Raw genomic sequence first — 16716 nt, 5'->3', positions numbered from 1 at the left:
AGGAGGTGGCGCAAGAGCAGGAACCTCGTGGGAGGGGTGGGGAGGGCCCGGGAAGGAGCGTGGTGCTGGGCTCAGGCACGGAGGGCACCCCACCGCCTGGAGGGACCCTGGCCTGTGCAGCCTGGACTCGGGAGGCTGAGCCGAATGCCCGGCCCCTGCTTCCCTCTGGCCCGGTCTGGGGCCTCTGGTGCCCGCCTGTGTCCACGGCGATGGCCACCCTCCCACCCCAGCTCACGCTCATCTTCCTTCTGCGCCTGCCCCCCAGACGCCTTGCGAGGCGAACCTTCCTCTGAGGCGGGCTCGGGGCCCCAGGCTGCCAGGGACGGGACGGCCAGCGTGGGCTGGAGGGCAGCCAGCTACCTGCGGCCGGGCGTCTGCGGGGCAGGGCGGGCTGGGCGGCCACGCTGCTGGCTGGCTCTCTGTGAGAAGAGGGGTGCCCTGTGCCGCGGGGTACGGGACTAGAGCCGCGGGCAGCAGGCGGGGGAGGGCCGTGGGGGCCAGAGCCGCGCCAGGGTGCGGAACAGAGGCCAGGCTGGGCAGGTGTGCCGGGAGCACCGGGGTCTCCAGTGAGGCCGCCGTCTGGGGTCCCTCGGGCGCTGGGGGGCCCACAGGCCGTGGCTGAGCCTGGTCCGGGCGGGCGGGAGGCACGGGGCTTGCGGGTGAACCGGCATCGTTTATTCGGGCAGAACACTCATGCCTGGGGGCAGACTCGGCGCTGCGGGGGCTGGACACGGGCCAGCTGGGCAGGGGCGGGTCACCACGGGGGTGTGGACAGGGCAGCGGCTGCGGAGCGGGGTCCCGGGCCCCTAGCCAGCATCTCCGCTGCCCCGGAGCGGGGGGCGCTTCCACACGGGGGTGGAGCATGGGGGGCGGTGGCTCCAGGGTGCATTCTCTGGCTTTTCTCTTAAGAGTTGAAACAAAAAGCGGAACTGAAAATGAGGAAGGGACGGGGTCTCCTTGCCGGGCTTGGGCCAGGGTCTCGCTGGGCAGTGGCAGCAGCAGGGGGTGGGGGCGGGTCTCACACCCGAGACCTGGGGCCGGGCCGGCTCCCTGGCGGGGACGCCCTGCCCGGCACTGCCGCCCAGGGCCCCAGCGTGCAGGTGGGCAGCTGCGGGGCCAGAAGGCTGGGAGTTGGACGCCTGGGGCTCTGCGCCCAGGGCCAGCAGTGGCCCCGGCTGAGAGGGTGCCCAGGCAGGGGCCTCTGGGTGGACATATTCAAGGGGGCGATAATCAGACTCGACAGGCACAGCCTGTGGCTGCCGGGGGCCCAGCGGCTCCTCCTAGGCCGTCCAGGGTGGACACAGAATGGGGGCGATGTGAACGTGTGACACCACGGGATGAAGGGGTGCGGGGAGAGCCGGCCGCCCCGAGAGCTGCCCGTGCTGGCCGCAGGGCTAGAGCATGCCCGCCAGCCAGGGCGGCAGGAAGAGGCCGACAGTGCCCAGCAGGCAGACCAGCACGAACACCCAGAGGAAGATGCGGTCGACGACCAGGGCCACGTACTTCCAGTCGTCCTTCACCTGCAAGACAGACGCGCCGCAGCTAGGCCCGCGCGCGGCCACAGGCGGGGCTCCCGACGCCGACAGGGCAGGGCCTCCCATGCCAGCCATGCGGCCAGCGGGCGCACACCTGGGCCGAGGGCGGGGAGGGGGTGCAGACGCGGGGCCAGGCTGGTGCCCTGGGGATGTGGGTTGCGGAGGGCCGAGGTCCCACAGGGGCCAGCGCATGCCCAACCGAGCCGACCTCCCTGCCCATTGTGCCCTGGGCTGGGCGTGCCCCGAGGAAGGGGGCGGGTCCTGGGGAGGGGGCCGGCCACCCGCCCCAGCGACGCCAGGGCCATGCTTCCCAGAAAGGTTCTGCTTAGCTGCAGAGCCAGGGCGTCGGCCTCCCTGGGGTTGAGCGGGGACAGCAAGTCCCGGGCACCCTGGGAGCACAGGTAGTGCCCACCCCAGGTCTGAAGTGTGAGGAGGCCACCGAGACTGCCCGGTCCAGCCCTGTCCCTCTGGGCCCCTCTCCGGGGATGCCCGAGACACCCCTTCTCCGGCTGGAGCACAGCAGCGCTGGGGGTGGGCAGGGGTCATGGCGGGCAGTGGGCCACGCTGGACAGACACCAGGAGGCTGCGGCCCCAGCACGGGCATGGACGGAAGGGCCAGAGGCCCCGGGAGCAGCGGGGGCGGGCGCCTTATGGCCATTCCCTGCTCTGATTTCTTCCAAGAGACCACGGCCTCCTGGCGGTTTAAACCGAGTGGAAACAGCGAGTTTATTCCAGGGAGCCCGAGAGCAAGTGGGTCACCGTGAAAGCGCCGCCCTCTGTTCCGGCGCCCGCAGCCTGGCCTCCAGCTGGCCTGCCCTCTCCTGTGCGCCCTCTGCCCCTTTCTGGAGGATGAAACGACCGACCGACCGCAGCACCCTGCGGCCCCGGGCCGGGCCCTGCGAGGTCAGCTCGGCGCCCGGGAAGCGCAGCGCCAGAACCAGGCCAGGGCGCTCCCTGCCGCGCCGCCCTAGGCTTTGATGGAGTGGCCAAGGCCTCTGCCCTCCCCCAGCCGGACGCAGTGGCCAGCTGGGAGCCTTCTGCTTTCAAGCTGTCCCAAGCAGTTCTCCCAAGCAGAACTTTTCTGGAACCCTCCAGAATGTGTCACTGTGGAAGACACCCCACTTCCTGGGGGCCCTGCCCCCACTCAGGGCAGCCATGCTGATGAAGGACCTGGGCCGTGACCTGCAGGGACACCCAAGGGGGGGCGCGCGGGAGGGCGGGCGGCGGGTTGGGCCTGGGGGCAGACCGCTGCCTCCTGCTGCCGCCCTGGCGCCTGGGGTGGGAGCCCCGGGGGCTGTGCACTGGCTCTGGCCCAGCGGTTCTCAGAGGGCGGTTGCAATGTGCCCTCTGGGAGGGCGCGGGCCGCGGCCCGGGCTGAGGCAGTCGGGGGGCCGGCAGGACTTACCGAGAAGTCCGAGTCTTCGGCCCTCAGGTGGTCGGCGATGTACTGGACGCCCTCCGCAGCCCGCGCCAGGGCGGGCGACAGGGCCGGGGCCCGGGGGCTGCGGGCCGGGGGGCCGGGGCATGGGGTGGCGGCCGGCTCCTGCTTGCACTTGCATTTACAGGGAGATGACGGGGCTGCGGCCGGGGGCTGGGCCGGGGGCGCCTTCAGCGGGGAGAGGGCGCTGGCTGCCAGGCCGCTGGCCTCCGGGGTGGCGCCCTCTCGGGGAAAACAGTCCTGGATGCTCCGGGACCGGCACCGGACGCTGCCCTCCGCTGCCCTGGGGCTGGACATGTGCTGGACGCTCAGGGACCGGGCCTTGGGGAGCCCGGGGGCCCGGGGGCTGGGGGGCCGGCGGGGATGGCCCGGCGCGGGGGGCGGGCTGGCCGTCTCGGGCGGTACGGGGGCCTGGCCTGAGGGCGCTGGCGGGGCGGGGCGGTGGGGCGCGGGCCGGGGGCGCGGGGCGTCCGCCGTCTTGTGCAGGGACTCGATGAGCTGGCGGCAGCTGCCCTTCACCGCGGACGGCCGCTTCATGAAGAGCAGGCGCGGCACCAGGTCCAGGAAGAGCCGGCGCGCCCAGGCGGGCATGCTGTGCGTGCGCGGCGAGCGGTGGTGGACGTTGAGCACGAAGACCGTGATGACGATGGACAGCGTGACGAAGATCATGGTGAAGAGCAGGTACTCGCCGACGAGGGGGATGACCAGCGAGGTGGACGGGATGATCTCGGTGATGAGCAGCAGGAAGACGGTGAGCGAGAGCAGCACGGAGATGCAGAGCGTGATCTTCTCGCCGCAGTCGGAGGGCAGGTAGAAGACCAGCACGGTCAGGCAGGAGATGAGCAGGCAGGGCACCAGCAGGTTGACCGTGTAGAAGAGCGGCAGGCGCCGGATGATGAAGGCGTAGGTGATGTCGGGGTACACCTCCGCGCAGCACTCGTACTTGCGGGTGTTATAGGTGCCCCGGGCGTCCACGATCACCCACTCGCCGCTCTCCCAGAAGTCCAGCTGGTCCACGCGGCTGTGCATGCTGACCAGGTCGATCTTGGCCTTGTCGTAGGTCCAGGAGCCGAACTTCATGGTGCAGTTCTGCTGGTCGAAGGGGAAGAAGGTGACGTCGATGCTGCAGGAGCTCTTGTAGATGGCGGGCGGCGTCCACCGCACGCGGCCGTCGTGGAAGAGGTGAGCTTTGGTCAGGTGCGTCACCGCGAAATCCCCGTCGGCGCTGGCGGGAGAGAGCGCGTGACCGGCCGCCCCCCCCCCCCCCCCCGAAGGAGGAGGCGGGGAGGGCCCAGCCCCTGCCCGAGGGCGGCCCTGGAGCCCGGCTGGCCGTGCCCACCCAGTGCCCTCTCTCCAGCCTCAGGCTCTGAGGCGGGGCTGGCCTCTCATGCAGCCGGCAGACCAGGGCCCGAGGGCCCCACCAGCCGCCCGGCTCTCCACCCTGGCCCCGCCCGCCCCGGGCCGCAGCCCCGGCCCACTTGTTGTAGAGCACAATGTCCGGCCTCCAGATGAGCTCCGAGGGGATGCGCACGGAGGTCACGTTCCCGTAGAGGGCGGGGTCCCAGCGCAGCTTGTAGTCATGCCACTCCTGCGCGGGGAGGGGGGGGTCAGGCTGGGAGGGGGAGGGGGGCACATGGGGGGCAGGGCCCCCCCACTCACCTGCTTCACCCACACGTTGGTGGTCATCATCTGGTTCTTCTCATCCTGGGACAAGAGGGGCGTCATGACCCTGGGGGGACCGCGAGCCCCTCCTCGCCAGGACAGGACGGTCAGGCCGGGTCAGCGCCAGGATGGCAGCCTCAGGACCGGGACAAGGGATGAGGCTCTGGGGCCTCGCAGCAGCAGGGGGCACCCCCCACCCCCGAGGCGTTGGAGAAGCTGCCTCTCTCGTGGGCCGCGCCAGGCCCCGCCCACCCAGTCCCTCCCTGCTGGCCAGGGGGCCTCCAAGGCTTGCAGCAGACAGGGGAGCACCTGGGGCCGGAGGGGCGCCACGTGAGGATGGTGGGCGTGGTCAGAGCCGTGCCAGCCTTGGCAAGTCCGAATGCTGCCCAGAGATGCCCCCACCCCCACATGAGGCCCGGTGAGGCTCTCAGGACCGGTGCTCCAGCTGGCCCCTCCAGGGCACCCTGGGCCCGGGCGGCCACCCTCCCTCTGCAGACCTCAGAGGGGTCACTGCCATCGCCGCAGCAGGAGCACTGGAGAAGCCAGGGAGGCGGGGCTGGATGGGGGGGGCACTGCATGCGGCAGGGGCAGGTCCAAGCTGGGTCTCTGCTCCAAGGGGTCCCCAGAGCAGGCGCTTTGCCCATCACCCTTCCCCCCTGAGGTTGCCCATTCAGCTGAGGTGCCCACCCACACACCCCACGGGGGAGGGCCCCACCCAGGCTGCCGTGGCCCAGCGCCAGCCTGAGCAGGCCTCGGGGTGGCTGGGCCCCGGCAGTGTGCGGGATGGGCCTTTGGGGGATGGCAGACCCCTGCAGCAGCAGACTCGGGCTCCTCTTAGTGTGGGGAGCCCCTCAAGGCCCACAGACCCTGTAAGGGGGCACCCAGCAGGCAGGAGACCACACTCCGAGGGCTGGGGACCGCACACTCAGGTCACCCACTCCGGCCGCCCCCGGGATGGGCCGTGGCCACACGGAGCAGCCCCCAAGCCACAGCCGCTCGGGCCGGTGCCCCCCCAGTCTCCCAGCCCCCACGGCAACCTGAAAGAAACACAGACAAGGATCCCGCGGGAGACCTTCCCGGACCCCGCGTTCCAGACCCGTGGTGCGGGGCCCTATCCGGGCCTCACGGAGCTCCCGCCCAGCCCCTGCCCTGTCCTCCCTGCGGTTCCTGCTCTTCGCCCCGAGGACTTGCCCAGGCCTTCTCTTTGGGGGGGTGTCCTGCCTGCCAGGGCCTGCTTCTGGCCGGGTTCAGGGCGGGCAGCGCGGGGCCACCAGCCCGGCCCCTCAGCGCCCCGCCCCCGCTCACGCACCACATCGATGAGCTGCGCGATGGACAGGCCGAAGCGCACGAGCACCACATCCGAGGTGTTGGCCACCGGCCGGGACCACTTGTTGTAGCCGGAGAAGAGCTCCTTCAGCAGCCGCTCCTCGGCGTGCGCCCGGGGCTGCACGCGGCCCTCGGCTGGGGGGAGGCGGGCGCTGGGGTCACGAGAGCCTCGGCCCCCACCCCGCTGGCGCTGGCCCGCCCCCGCCTCCATGTCCCTCTGGGAGCCTTTGCAGGGCCCTCGGGGTGAGGGCTCTCGCCTCGGTGACCCCACGCTGCTGCCGGGCGGGCAGCCCAGGCCCTCGGGTGCCCTGGCCACTTGTGCTGCGTTGCTGCATCGCGGGGGGGCAGAAACCCGGCTCCTCTCAGCACCTTCCTGCTCACCTGTAAGTCAGAGCCTGCACCTTGGGGGGCTCACAAGCACCCCTGAGGCAGGGACCCTAATTTCATTCTTCCTTTGACCAGGATGGGGTACCCGCCCTGCTGGGGAGACCAGCCTTAAATGCATCCCCCCACCCTGGAAAGCAAGGTGGCTGGGGGACCCCGGGAGGGGGCCCAGAGAGGGCAGGCGGCTGAGCCAAGGGCGGCGGTTCCCCCGGGCCCCAACCCGGGACGATAGGAGGGTCTGCAGGGAAATTTGACCCTTGAAAGGGGGTGCGGGGACGAGCTGCGCCTCTGCCCAAGTAGGAGCTGGGGGGGCGCCCGCTCCGCCGAGCCCCTCCCGCCCCTCCCGGCGCGGTTAACCCTCTCCGGGCGGCCGAGCTGCGGGGCGGCCTGGCCTGGGGGGAGCCCCGCCCGGGGGCGCAGCCGGAGCCCCGGGAGGGCGCCCCGGGAGGGCGCCCCGGGAGGGCGCGGGGAGGCGGCGCCCGCACTCACCGGGCAGGAGGCGGCCGGCCCCCAGCAGCAGCAGCAGCAGCGGCAGCCGCGGCGCGCGCGAGCCCCCGAGCCCCATGGCGCCCCGAGCGGGTCTAGACGCGGGCGGCTCCCGGCTCCGCCGCGCCCCACTTCATGCCCCGCGCCCCGCGGGCCGCTGCCTCCCCGGCTGGCGGCTGGCGCGGCGGCGGCTCGGCCGGAGCGCGGGGCTGCGGGCTCGGCGGCGCCCCGCCCGCCCGCCCCGCCCCGCCGGCCCCCCCGCCCCCCTGCCCGCCCCCCGCCGCCCTGCCCGCCGCGGCCCGCGAGGGGGGAGCGGGCGCGGGAGGAGCGCGGGCGCGGGGCGCGGGGCGCAGCTCCCCTGGGCCTCGGGACGGCGCCGGGCCGTGGGCGCCTGGGAGTCGCGCCCCGACTCCGGACCGCGAGACACCCCGCGCCCCGGCCAGCGCCCGCGCCCCCCGCCCCCCGCCCCCCCGCCGGCCTGGGGGGCTGGCGCGAGCCGGGGCGCCCTCGGATCGGATCAGGCTGACCGCGGCCAGAGCCGCCGGCGCCCGCGTCCTGCCTGCCCAGGGGGGCGGCCGCGCGGGGAGCGTGGGGAGCCCGCGTGCCCAGGGCGCCCTTTCTAGCGAGCGGGCGAGCCCGAGCGCCGGCCGCCGCCTCCTGGGCCCCCGGGCGCACCCCCTCCGCCGAGGGGCGTTGGCGGGGGTCTCGGCCGGCGCCCCCAGACCGCCTTGAACGAGATCGGCCACCAGCGATGCCCGGGCGCTGGCCGTGGCTGCCCCCAGGTGGGGTGCGCCGGGCGGGGGAGGCTGCCAGGTGGGGCGGAGGGAGCGGCATGCCCGGCAGAAAGGCTGGCCCCAGCGCCCCGCGCCGCGCCCCGAAACAGAATGCAGGTCGGGCTGGGCACAGAGACCCCCCAGATGGCCCTGAGCCTCGTGCCCCCCCACCCCCACCCCCACCCGGGGCAGGCTGGAGAGGGCTTGGCTGGTGGGGAGGGGCCGCCCACCCCATGGCTGCTTTGCCAGCTGACCTCCCCCAGCCTCACCCCTGCCTGGGCCTGGCTGGGCTCGCTTCCCTCCCCACCCCCATCCCTCCCGCAGGCACGCCCAGGTGCACCCCGGGGAGCACCTGCATGGAGCAGAGAGGTGGGAGGACTTTTCAGTGCTCAGCCTGGCGGTGCTGGTCACCCCCACAGCGCTCACTTCCCGTTGGGGAGCTTCCAAAGGCCTCACTGAGCCCCGACAGCAGCAGCTCCATCTCCACACCTCAGAGAGGTTAAGCTGCTGCCCTGAGGTCACAGGGCAGGGGGCACTTCTGGCCAGGGTCACCTGGCTTTGCAGGGTTTGCAGGCTGAACTGCCCTGGTTTCTGGCATAACTTGTCCAGGCTGACCTATGCCCCTGTGGCGATGACCCCGGGGCCCCCAGTGGGCTGTCCTTTCCTGGAGCCAAGGGCAGCCGGCCCAGGACACAGGCCTCCTCGCAGAACTCCAGGCTGCCCAGCCCAGGGCACCTCTCCTGGGCCTGGTCTGGCCTGTTGTCCTGCTTCTGCAGGCACGGCCCTTCCAAGCCTGGGCCTCCCGGGTGAAGCCGCTCCTACTGCCCACCCTGTGCTGGGAACAGAAGGGTCCCCAGGCTGATGGGAGGTGCCGGCTGTCCAGTTTTGAGACAAGGCCAGGGCACAGGCCTCGGGAGCCCCAGGGCTGAGTGCAGGGAGGGCGACAAGTGCTGGTAGCTCTGGGTGGCACCGGTGTGGGGCCCCTTCTCGAGACCCCCGGCACTGTGCGGGGGTGGCACGCCTGCCTCCGGGCAGCAGGCCCCATTCCAGGTCCATTTGTTTGCTGGCAATAGTAGAGGCCCTTCCGGAAGTCTCCCAGGCCCAGTGGCCTCGAGAGGAGGGCCGCGGGCCCCGCGGTGATGACATTGGCCTAGTCCCGACCCCCGGTGGCAAACCCGCATCCTGCTGGTGAGGATTTACCCTCATGCCTCGTGCAGCAACTCCCAGGCTGGTTAGGGTCGGTGCACCTGCGAGTGGTAGGCTGGAGCAGAGGGGAGCAGTGTGGACCGGCAGCCCATGGAGGCTTCCTGGAGGAGGCACACAGGGCCCGGGAGACCTGGGCGGCCACTCGGAGCTGTGCACAGGGAAGTGCTAGGAGTCGGCTTCAGTTCCAGATTCTGGTACCCCCCCACCCCCAATCTGCTGTTTCTGGTGCTGGCTCCAGGCTGCAGCAATGCAGAGGCTCCCACCTCAGAGCGGCCTGGCCACCCCGGCCTGGCTTGGACCCCTGGGCTTCCTTTTCCAGTGGGGACGGACGCACACAGGTGTGTGTGCACAGGGGAGCTAGCTGCTCACGGGCTGAGTTGGGGGTTTTCTGGCCCCCCCACCCCCTGGCCAGCTCAGGCAGGCGAGGTGCTGGTTCCTGCAGCAGGGGTTAGCCAAGGAGCCCAGGGAGGCGGGAAGGCCTGTCTCCTGGCACCAGAGGCCAGGCCGGGGTCAGTGCTGACCCTGGCCCGGGAGCATGCCGGGGCTGCGTGCCGGCTCACACATCTGTGCGACCTCACCCGGCTCTCCCTGCGGATTTGCTCGCGCGACAAGATTAATCGGGTCTAACTCATGAATTTGCAGGCCCTCCCTCCCCCTCCCACCTGCGCCCGGCTGGAGGCTGGTTCTGGTTCTGGGGCAGAATCACAGCCGCCGAATCAGATCCCTGCTCTGGGCTCCGCTCCCCACCCCCCCCACCCCCCCCACCCACCCCCCCCTCCCGGAGCTGCTGCTTCAGAGGGAGGGAAAAGCCCCAATTCACAAACCACCAGAGCAGCTGTGGGACCGGGAGCCCTTGCCTTGGGGGTCCCCTGTGGGATCTCCAGTGGCCCCGGGGAGGGGGAGGACGAAGAAAGGCCCCACCCCTACCCACCGTGGTGTCCTCAGGGCCCACAGGAACCCTCAGCCGCCCCCCTCCGTGTGCCCTTTCCACCCTCCACCCTGTCCCAAGGACATTTCCATGGCAACCCATCTTGATGAAAACAAGCCTCTGAAGTAGAGGTGGGAGCTTGGCCAGAGCCTGGGGCCGCGGGGGGGGGGGGGGGGGGGGCGGACAGGACAGCCCAGCCGCAGGGGGCAGTGCCCGCACTCCCCAGGGGCTGGTGCTCAGCCGCGGCCAGCAGAGGGGGCTCCATCGCTGCCCTGCCCAGACTTCCGTCCCTGGACCGGCCTGGCAGCCCCCATTTTTATCCTGGGGTGCCCAGCACCCTCTAAAGCCTGAGTGCCCTGGGAGTTGCTGAGCGCCCCGTCTGTGAGCTCTGGAGGGCTCGCCTGCTCCTCTCCCGCCCCCTCCTGCGCCTCCTGCTGCTCCTCGCCGGGCGCCGCGGGCCAGGCCGTCCATCCCGTCAGGTCACCAGGCTCCAGGCTCCGTGCACACCCTTGTTTCCTGGAGGGGGCTGGGCAAGGGCGCGGAGTGGGGAGAGGGTGGACGGTGGGTGGAGGGAGGGTGGACTGTGGTGAGTGGAGCAGCGGTGGGCGGAGGGGTGCTGCTCGGGAGGGTGTAACGGGCGTCCAGAGGGCCTCGCTCCTTCCTCTCGGCGGCCCTCGCCGCAGAGCGTGGCGCTCCAGGCCGCGGCCGCCTCTGTGCTGGGGCAGCCGGAGCGGGCACACGGACAACCTGGCTTTAGCCCCAAAGCTGCCCAGGAGGCCAGGCTCAGGATGCGCAGGAGCAGAGGCCCCAGGGACCCCGGAGAAGAGGAGATGGGGAACCCCAAGGGGGTGAGAGGGCTCTGAGAGGCTGGGACGCTCCCAACCAGGCCCCAGAGGCCCAGCGCTCACCCTGGCTTCCACTGCTCCTGTCCTCAGCCACAGCAACCTCCGGGGGACATGCTGGACCCTCTGCCCCGCCCAGGGCCTGGAGCCAGATGGGGCAGCGCCCCTGGCCTGCGCGGGAGCTGGCCCCCGAGGCACAGCAGGCCCCGAGGCCGTCCTGGCGTCTCCGTGGGCGAGGGCACGCTCTCTTGCTGGTGCGTCCTGATGCGTGTCCCCGTGGCCCGAGAGTCACAGGCATCCGGGGATCTTGCTGCTCTGTGAGCGCGCGACACAGCAGGCCAGCCTCCGGGGAGGGCTGCTTCTCCCTGCTCTCGGCACCCACTCCTCACCGCTTCCTGGGCCCCCAGCCCACGGCTGTGCCCAGCTGCCTGTGCCGGGCCCCGCAGAGCCCGTCTGCACCTCTCTGCAGAGACAGCGTCCACGGGCCTCTCCTCCCAGTGTGGTCACCGCCTGCTTGGGGCAGCGCCGGCACCCCTCCCGGCCCGTCCTCGGCCCCCAAGCGCCCGCTGTGCTCCCAGAGGTTGGGCAGCCCAGAGCCGCGTGGAGATCCCCAGCCTGAGCCCGGCCACACTCACTGCCGGGCTGGGGACGGGCCTGGCTGTGGCAAGCTGGGGGTGCGTCCCTTTCCGGTGGTGCAGCGCCCCTGGCTGCCCCCCCAGGCTGTGAGGACCCTACACCGCTGCCTGCTGGGGTGCACCCAGCCCTGGCAGGATGCGCCCTGCAGGGGCCGCCCTGGGACTCAGCTCCGAGTCGGCCCTGACCCCAGCCGCTCAGCAGAGGGCAGCGGGCCCTGTGCCCCGCCCGCGTCCAGGGGGCTCCAGAGCCCGCTGCGCCCCAGGGCCTGCAGGAGCTGAGTCGTCCGGGCGCAGGCGCTGAGCTCCGGTTTTTGATGTTAAATCAGTATTTCTGGTGCAGACTTCACAGCCCGCGGAAGCTGCTGGGATCCGCCTGGGTTAGGTAACAGAGATGTCCTTGCCTGGCCCCAGGGCTGCGCTGGCCGCCCCTCCCCTGCCCTCCCCATCGCCCTTCCCTCCTCTCTTGTGCTCCTTCCTCAGCAAGTGCTCCCCCTGCCCGTCCCCCCCACGCCTGGCGCTCAGACCGGCTGCCCAGGGCATCTCACAGCTCCCAGGACCCTTTGGCCCGAGGGCCCCGGGGCTGACTGGGCTTGGAGGTGGGGGGAGCTGGTGGGTGTGCCTGGTGCGCTCTGGTCTGCCCTCAGGCTGGGCCCGTGATGCAGAGGCGCCCGCGCAGGTGACCTGGACCCCCCCACCGTGGTCCCCCCAGCGCACCGGGCTGTCAGGCCAGCGGTGGTGCAGGCTGTCGTGGGGGAGCGCCGTCCACCGGCGGAGCTCGGCCCGAGCAGGGTGGGGGCCAGGCCTGTCCGTGGGCCGAGGCTGGGTCCGCACTCGGCAGCTGTTCCCAGAGACCTGGATGGGCTGGACAGGAGACCCCAGAGCCTCATGGCAGAGGACAGGAGGCCCGCCGTCCGGTGGCCCACTCGGCCACTCCCCCGGGCCCCAACATCCAGAACTGAACCCCAGCCCACCCCGACTGCTCCACCACCAGCGTCAGCCGGCCCCCAGGCGCCCGGCAGAGCCCAGGACAGCGGGGGCGTGAGCCCTGGTGGCCGCATGCAGAGGCCAGCGCTGGCCAGGGAAGGGGGCCGAGCCAGCCTGGCCTGCCAAGGGTGGGGAGGGGGCCTCGAGGCGGCCCTGGGCACTCCGCCCTGAGTCTGTGTCTGCCCCAGAGCTTCCCCGCACGCGGGCAGGGGACAGGGACAGGCGGCTGCTGCCCGCCCAGCCAGGAGCACTTGCAGGGGTGGAGTTAACACGCTGATCCCAATGCAAATGCCACACCAGCAGGAGAGACGGGCTCTGCGGCTCTGAATGTCGAGGAGGGAGCCCCAGAGCCTGCTGTCTGCTCACAGCTGCCATGTGGGGCTGTCTCCTCAAGTTCCTGGCTGGGAGACAGGGGAGGAGGGTCTGGGGAAGCGTGGGTGGGTGCCTGGGTGCGGGGCTGGGTGCATGGGTGTCCTTGCAGAGAAAACTCCTCTTGCTTTCGGGCTGTCATGGGTGGTGGAGCCAGTTCAGAGAACGACCCCTCCGGGTCCTGCAGGCCACACAGACTGAAGGCCCAAGGGGCCCGGTGGGTGGGCAGAGCCCCCAGCTATGGACCTGTGGGGGGCGGGGGGACTTAGCTAACGATGCAGGGAGCCAGGCGGGGCAGGTCTGGGCCCAGCAGCACCCGGTGGCTGAGCCCCCACCATAGGTGCTGAGCCTGCAGGACCCGCACAGGCATCCCCCAAGCTCGGGCAGGTGGTGGGCCAGGCCCAAGTTGTCTGCCCAGCAGAAGCTTCAGCCTCGGGCCCACGGCCTGCCAAGAGGAGCTCGGGGCCATGAGGCCCGTGGTGGTCTGGGGTGCGCTGCTCTGGAGCCATCCGTGGGGCTCAGGCCCGTGGGCAGGGCACGGGGCCTGGGGGAGGCCTGCACACTGGCGGGCAGGCACGTCCCTTGAGCTGCCCAGCAGCTTGCCCCTGGCCATGCATCTGTCCACACGGACACGGAGTCTGGTCACTGCTCTAAACCCTCCCAGGCCCTCACATGCATCCAGGGTTCCCTGCACCCCGACTCGCTCCAAACATGCAGAGGTGTCTGCAAAGTGCACCCATGACGAGCCCCAAGGGAGGGGTGTATGTGGTGTGTGTGCGTGTGTGGCACAAGACAGGGGAGTCTGCTCTGTGGACATGTTTTTAGGGCCTCTTGGTGGGTCACAGTCGGGCCCAAACCCAACCTCACTCTCTAGCCCAGAGGACAGTCCTGGAGGCTGAAGTTGGCTGCCTGGTCAGGGATGGGAGCAGCAGGTAAGGCCCTTCTTCTCCAGTGGCAGCGGACAGCCCACAGCGAGGACACGAGGGGCAGTGGCGAGCCCAGCATCCAGGTCCGACCACACACCTGCAGGAGGGGGCGGCCCTGGCCAGGCCACGGCTGCACATGGTCCACGGCCAGGCCAGCGAGGATGCACCAGATGGCCCCAGACCTGACAACCAGCAGCTGTGCTTATTTTGGCAACAGAGGGACACTGGAAGAGCCCAAGCCCTTGACCCCTGCACCCAGGCCAGGGGGCGATGCCTGACTGCCCCGGGCTGACCAGGTCAGGGGGCTGGAGAGAAAAGACCACATTGTAGAGCAGCTGAATCGCCGAGTTTACTAGGTGCACAGTCCACACGCGCCCCACCCTGACCCCAGGCCACAGACCAGTCCTGACCTTCCCAGGCGTCCCTGCTGCCGGATTCCACGCCTTGACCCCAGCCAGGTGTCCAGCTGCCGCCTGCGGGCACCGCCAACTGCGCAAGGGGCGGCCGCTGGCGGGGCGTGTCCTGAAGGCATTCTGAGAGATTCTTTGGAGCATGAACAAAGTGCAGAGTCAGCCAAGGCAACTGCGCAGGCGGAAGCGCGGCCGGCGGTGGGGTGGGCGCGGGGCTCTGGGGGGGCCGGCCGTGGCCAAGGCGTAGGCAGGGTCCGGCATCGGTGTTGGAGGGCGCCAAGGGGGCGACCTCGGTGGACCCGCCAACGTGCTTTAAGGCAACGACTTTGAGACTGGCAGAGCAGGGTGTGTGGTGTCCACACCCCCGCACCTTGCCCGAGGGCCACGCCTCAGGGGGCCCCCCTCTCCCGACGTCTGAAGTGGGGGTCCTGAGGCCCCTTGGGAAAGGGCATCCAGCATCCCTGGTAAGAGCACACTCATGGCTCCAACCCCCCAGACACCGCCAAGGCCACAAGCGCTGGGCTCCGGGGACATTCTGCTCCCACGCCCTGCCCCCTGCAGCCCGTCTCCCCGGGCCCACCAGCACCCCGCCTGGCCAGGTCGTCCGCATGTGAGCGGTGACTCCATCTCCTCCAGGAAGCCGTCCCTGGTTGACTCTTAGCTCTTGCTGGGGGCCGCGGGCAGCAGCCTGGAGCAGCCACATCAGCTCCCCGGGGCGGGCAGCTCCGCTTCCCACCCGGCCTCTGGGCACACGGGCAGGAAGGGCCAGAGACCTGCTGGGGCAGGACCAGCCCTGGCCAGGAAGACAAGCCGCCCTGCTGGGTGTGGGGTGCCCCGCCTCCGTGGTGGTCCTCACTGTCCAGCTGCCTCTTGGCGCCTGGTCTGTCTCAAAGGCCCGCCACGTCGGAAACGCCGAAGCTCGTCCCTCGATGCGAGGCCCAGGAGCTGGTGCCCCCCCCCGCCTGCGGCCTCCATGCTGTGAAGCGGCCCCGCAGCCCTTACTCCAGGGTCCAGGCAGCGGCTGGGCGGTCTCGGGGCTGAGTGCCATCCACGCAGGGGGTGGGGCACCCGGGGTCCTCCTCTTCCGCCAACGCTGGACCCCGCTACCATGGGGGGGGCTGCAGGGAGGATGTCGGCCTGCGCGCTGGGCTCCTGGTGCCCCCTGGCCCGCGTGCGCGGGGCCCCAGTGCCCCGAGGCGGAGTAGGGAGAGCCCCTCTCCGGGGAGGCACCTGCGGCCTCCCTCAGGGACATCTGGCGAGAGCACCCCGGCCCCAGGATGCTACTGGGGAGAGGCTTCCTGCTGGCCCCGGAGGCCCAGGCGCCCCGCCCACATCCGCCTGACACGCAGGGCAGGGCCTCCCGGCCGGGCCAAACCCAAGGCTTCAGCCGACCGGGTGCTCCGGACGGAGTCCTGGTCTGAAGGGCCACACTGCCGGCGCAGGAGCGCCCCGTGGCTCCGCGCCCCAGCTCGGGTGCCCATCCCTCTGGCTTGCAGCGGACAGACACACAGAGGTGGGCAGAGACACAGACGCAGGAGGGAAAGGAGGGGATCGGAGACGGGGCCTGCCAGGCGGGGGCCACTGGGGTGCGGTGTGGGTGACGGCTCGTGCAACGTGCGTGGACGCGGTGCATGTGAGCAGGCGTGTAAGCAGGTGTGTGTGGTGTGAGGTGTGTGCAGGTGCATGCAGGTATGTGGGCAGGCATGTAAGCGTGAGCAGGCGTGAGCAGACACATGGGCTGGGGTGAGTGCGTGAGCTCACACCTGTCTCGGAGAGCAGCGGCCACACTCCCATCAGCCCGGCCCCGCCCCGCCTCTTGGGAGCGGGCACAGGTGGCGCCTCTGCCCTGCCACTGCCACCCCTCCCACCCGGGGCCCAGCTCCCCTACAGGGGAGACAGGGGTGGCTGCGCAGGGCTAGGGGGGCTGGCCTCGGGTGCCTGCCTGGGGTCTGTCCCCCCAAGGCAAAAAGGCCAAGACCAGAGGAAGGTGGCCCCAGCACGGGGCTGGCCAGGCCACCAGTGTCTAGCTGGACGGGCTTCTCACCTGCCACACAGGGCCCGAGGGGGACACTGGCCCGAGGGACTGGCGGTCCCCAGGGTCACCTCCTCCCTGGACGGGCAGCGGTTTCCTTGCCCCACCTCCTGGGGGTTGCAGCCCCAGCAAGCCCGAGGCCCCGGCTGGGCACCCCTGCAGGTGGTGCCTCGTGGGCCGGGCCACTGACGAGGGGCAGGCTGGGGAAGACACGGTGCTAGCACGAGGACCCAAACAGCAGGGGCAGAGGCCTCTGAGTGGCTTTTGGGGTCCCTCCCTGGAGGCCAGTCGGCCTCAGTGTGGTCAGGGCCCAGCACTAGCATGAGGATGCCAGGCTGCCCTCACTTCAGGCCAGAAGCCCTGGGCACTACCCCCAGGCCCAGACCCAGTGCCCACAGCAGAAAGGGCGGGTCCCTTGTCCTGGCCACAGAGCCCGCGTGGGCCGCGGTGTGGAGGGCAGCCCCGGCAGAACACGGGGCCCCGCAAGGCAGCCGGCTGCTCTGCGGCAGGTGGGATCTGCCGGCCAGGAAGGCTTTGGAGCCTCCCGGGCGTCAACACCGCATCCTGGTCCGGGGCCAGCGGATGTCAGGGGGGTGGGAAGGCGGGGCCCCTCCACACCAAGCGCGAGTCTCCTCCACGGCATCCCCCCTCACCCCTGCAGTCGCTGGCCGGCCCTCTGACTGGACTCCCCGCTCTGTGGACAGGACACAGGCTGCCTGTCCTGGAGAGCCGGCGGAGCAGGCCCCTCTCCACAAGGGTCCCTTGGCAGCCTGGTGTGTC

General features: G+C 71.2%; 1 protein-coding gene across 1 annotated transcript; it reads right to left on the bottom strand.

The window, feature by feature from the left end:
* Nucleotides 1–876: 876 nt before the first annotated feature.
* Nucleotides 877–6910, bottom strand: CHRNA4 (cholinergic receptor nicotinic alpha 4 subunit; the record flags this gene model as incomplete). The annotated part of the gene is made up of 6 exons (XM_084247028.1): nucleotides 877–1520; nucleotides 2941–4198; nucleotides 4452–4561; nucleotides 4633–4677; nucleotides 5945–6096; nucleotides 6835–6910. 6 exons carry the CDS (start codon nucleotides 6908–6910, stop codon nucleotides 1395–1397), a joined length of 1767 nt encoding a protein of 588 aa, XP_084103154.1. The 3' UTR covers nucleotides 877–1394.
* Nucleotides 6911–16716: the final 9806 nt, after the last annotated feature.

The sequence above is a fragment of the Talpa europaea genome (genome assembly GCF_964194135.1).
Source record: "Talpa europaea genome assembly, chromosome: 11".
NCBI lineage: Eukaryota > Metazoa > Chordata > Mammalia > Eulipotyphla > Talpidae > Talpa > Talpa europaea.
The sequence above is the reverse complement of the archived record's forward strand: the minus strand, read 5'-3'. Positions and strand labels throughout refer to the sequence as shown.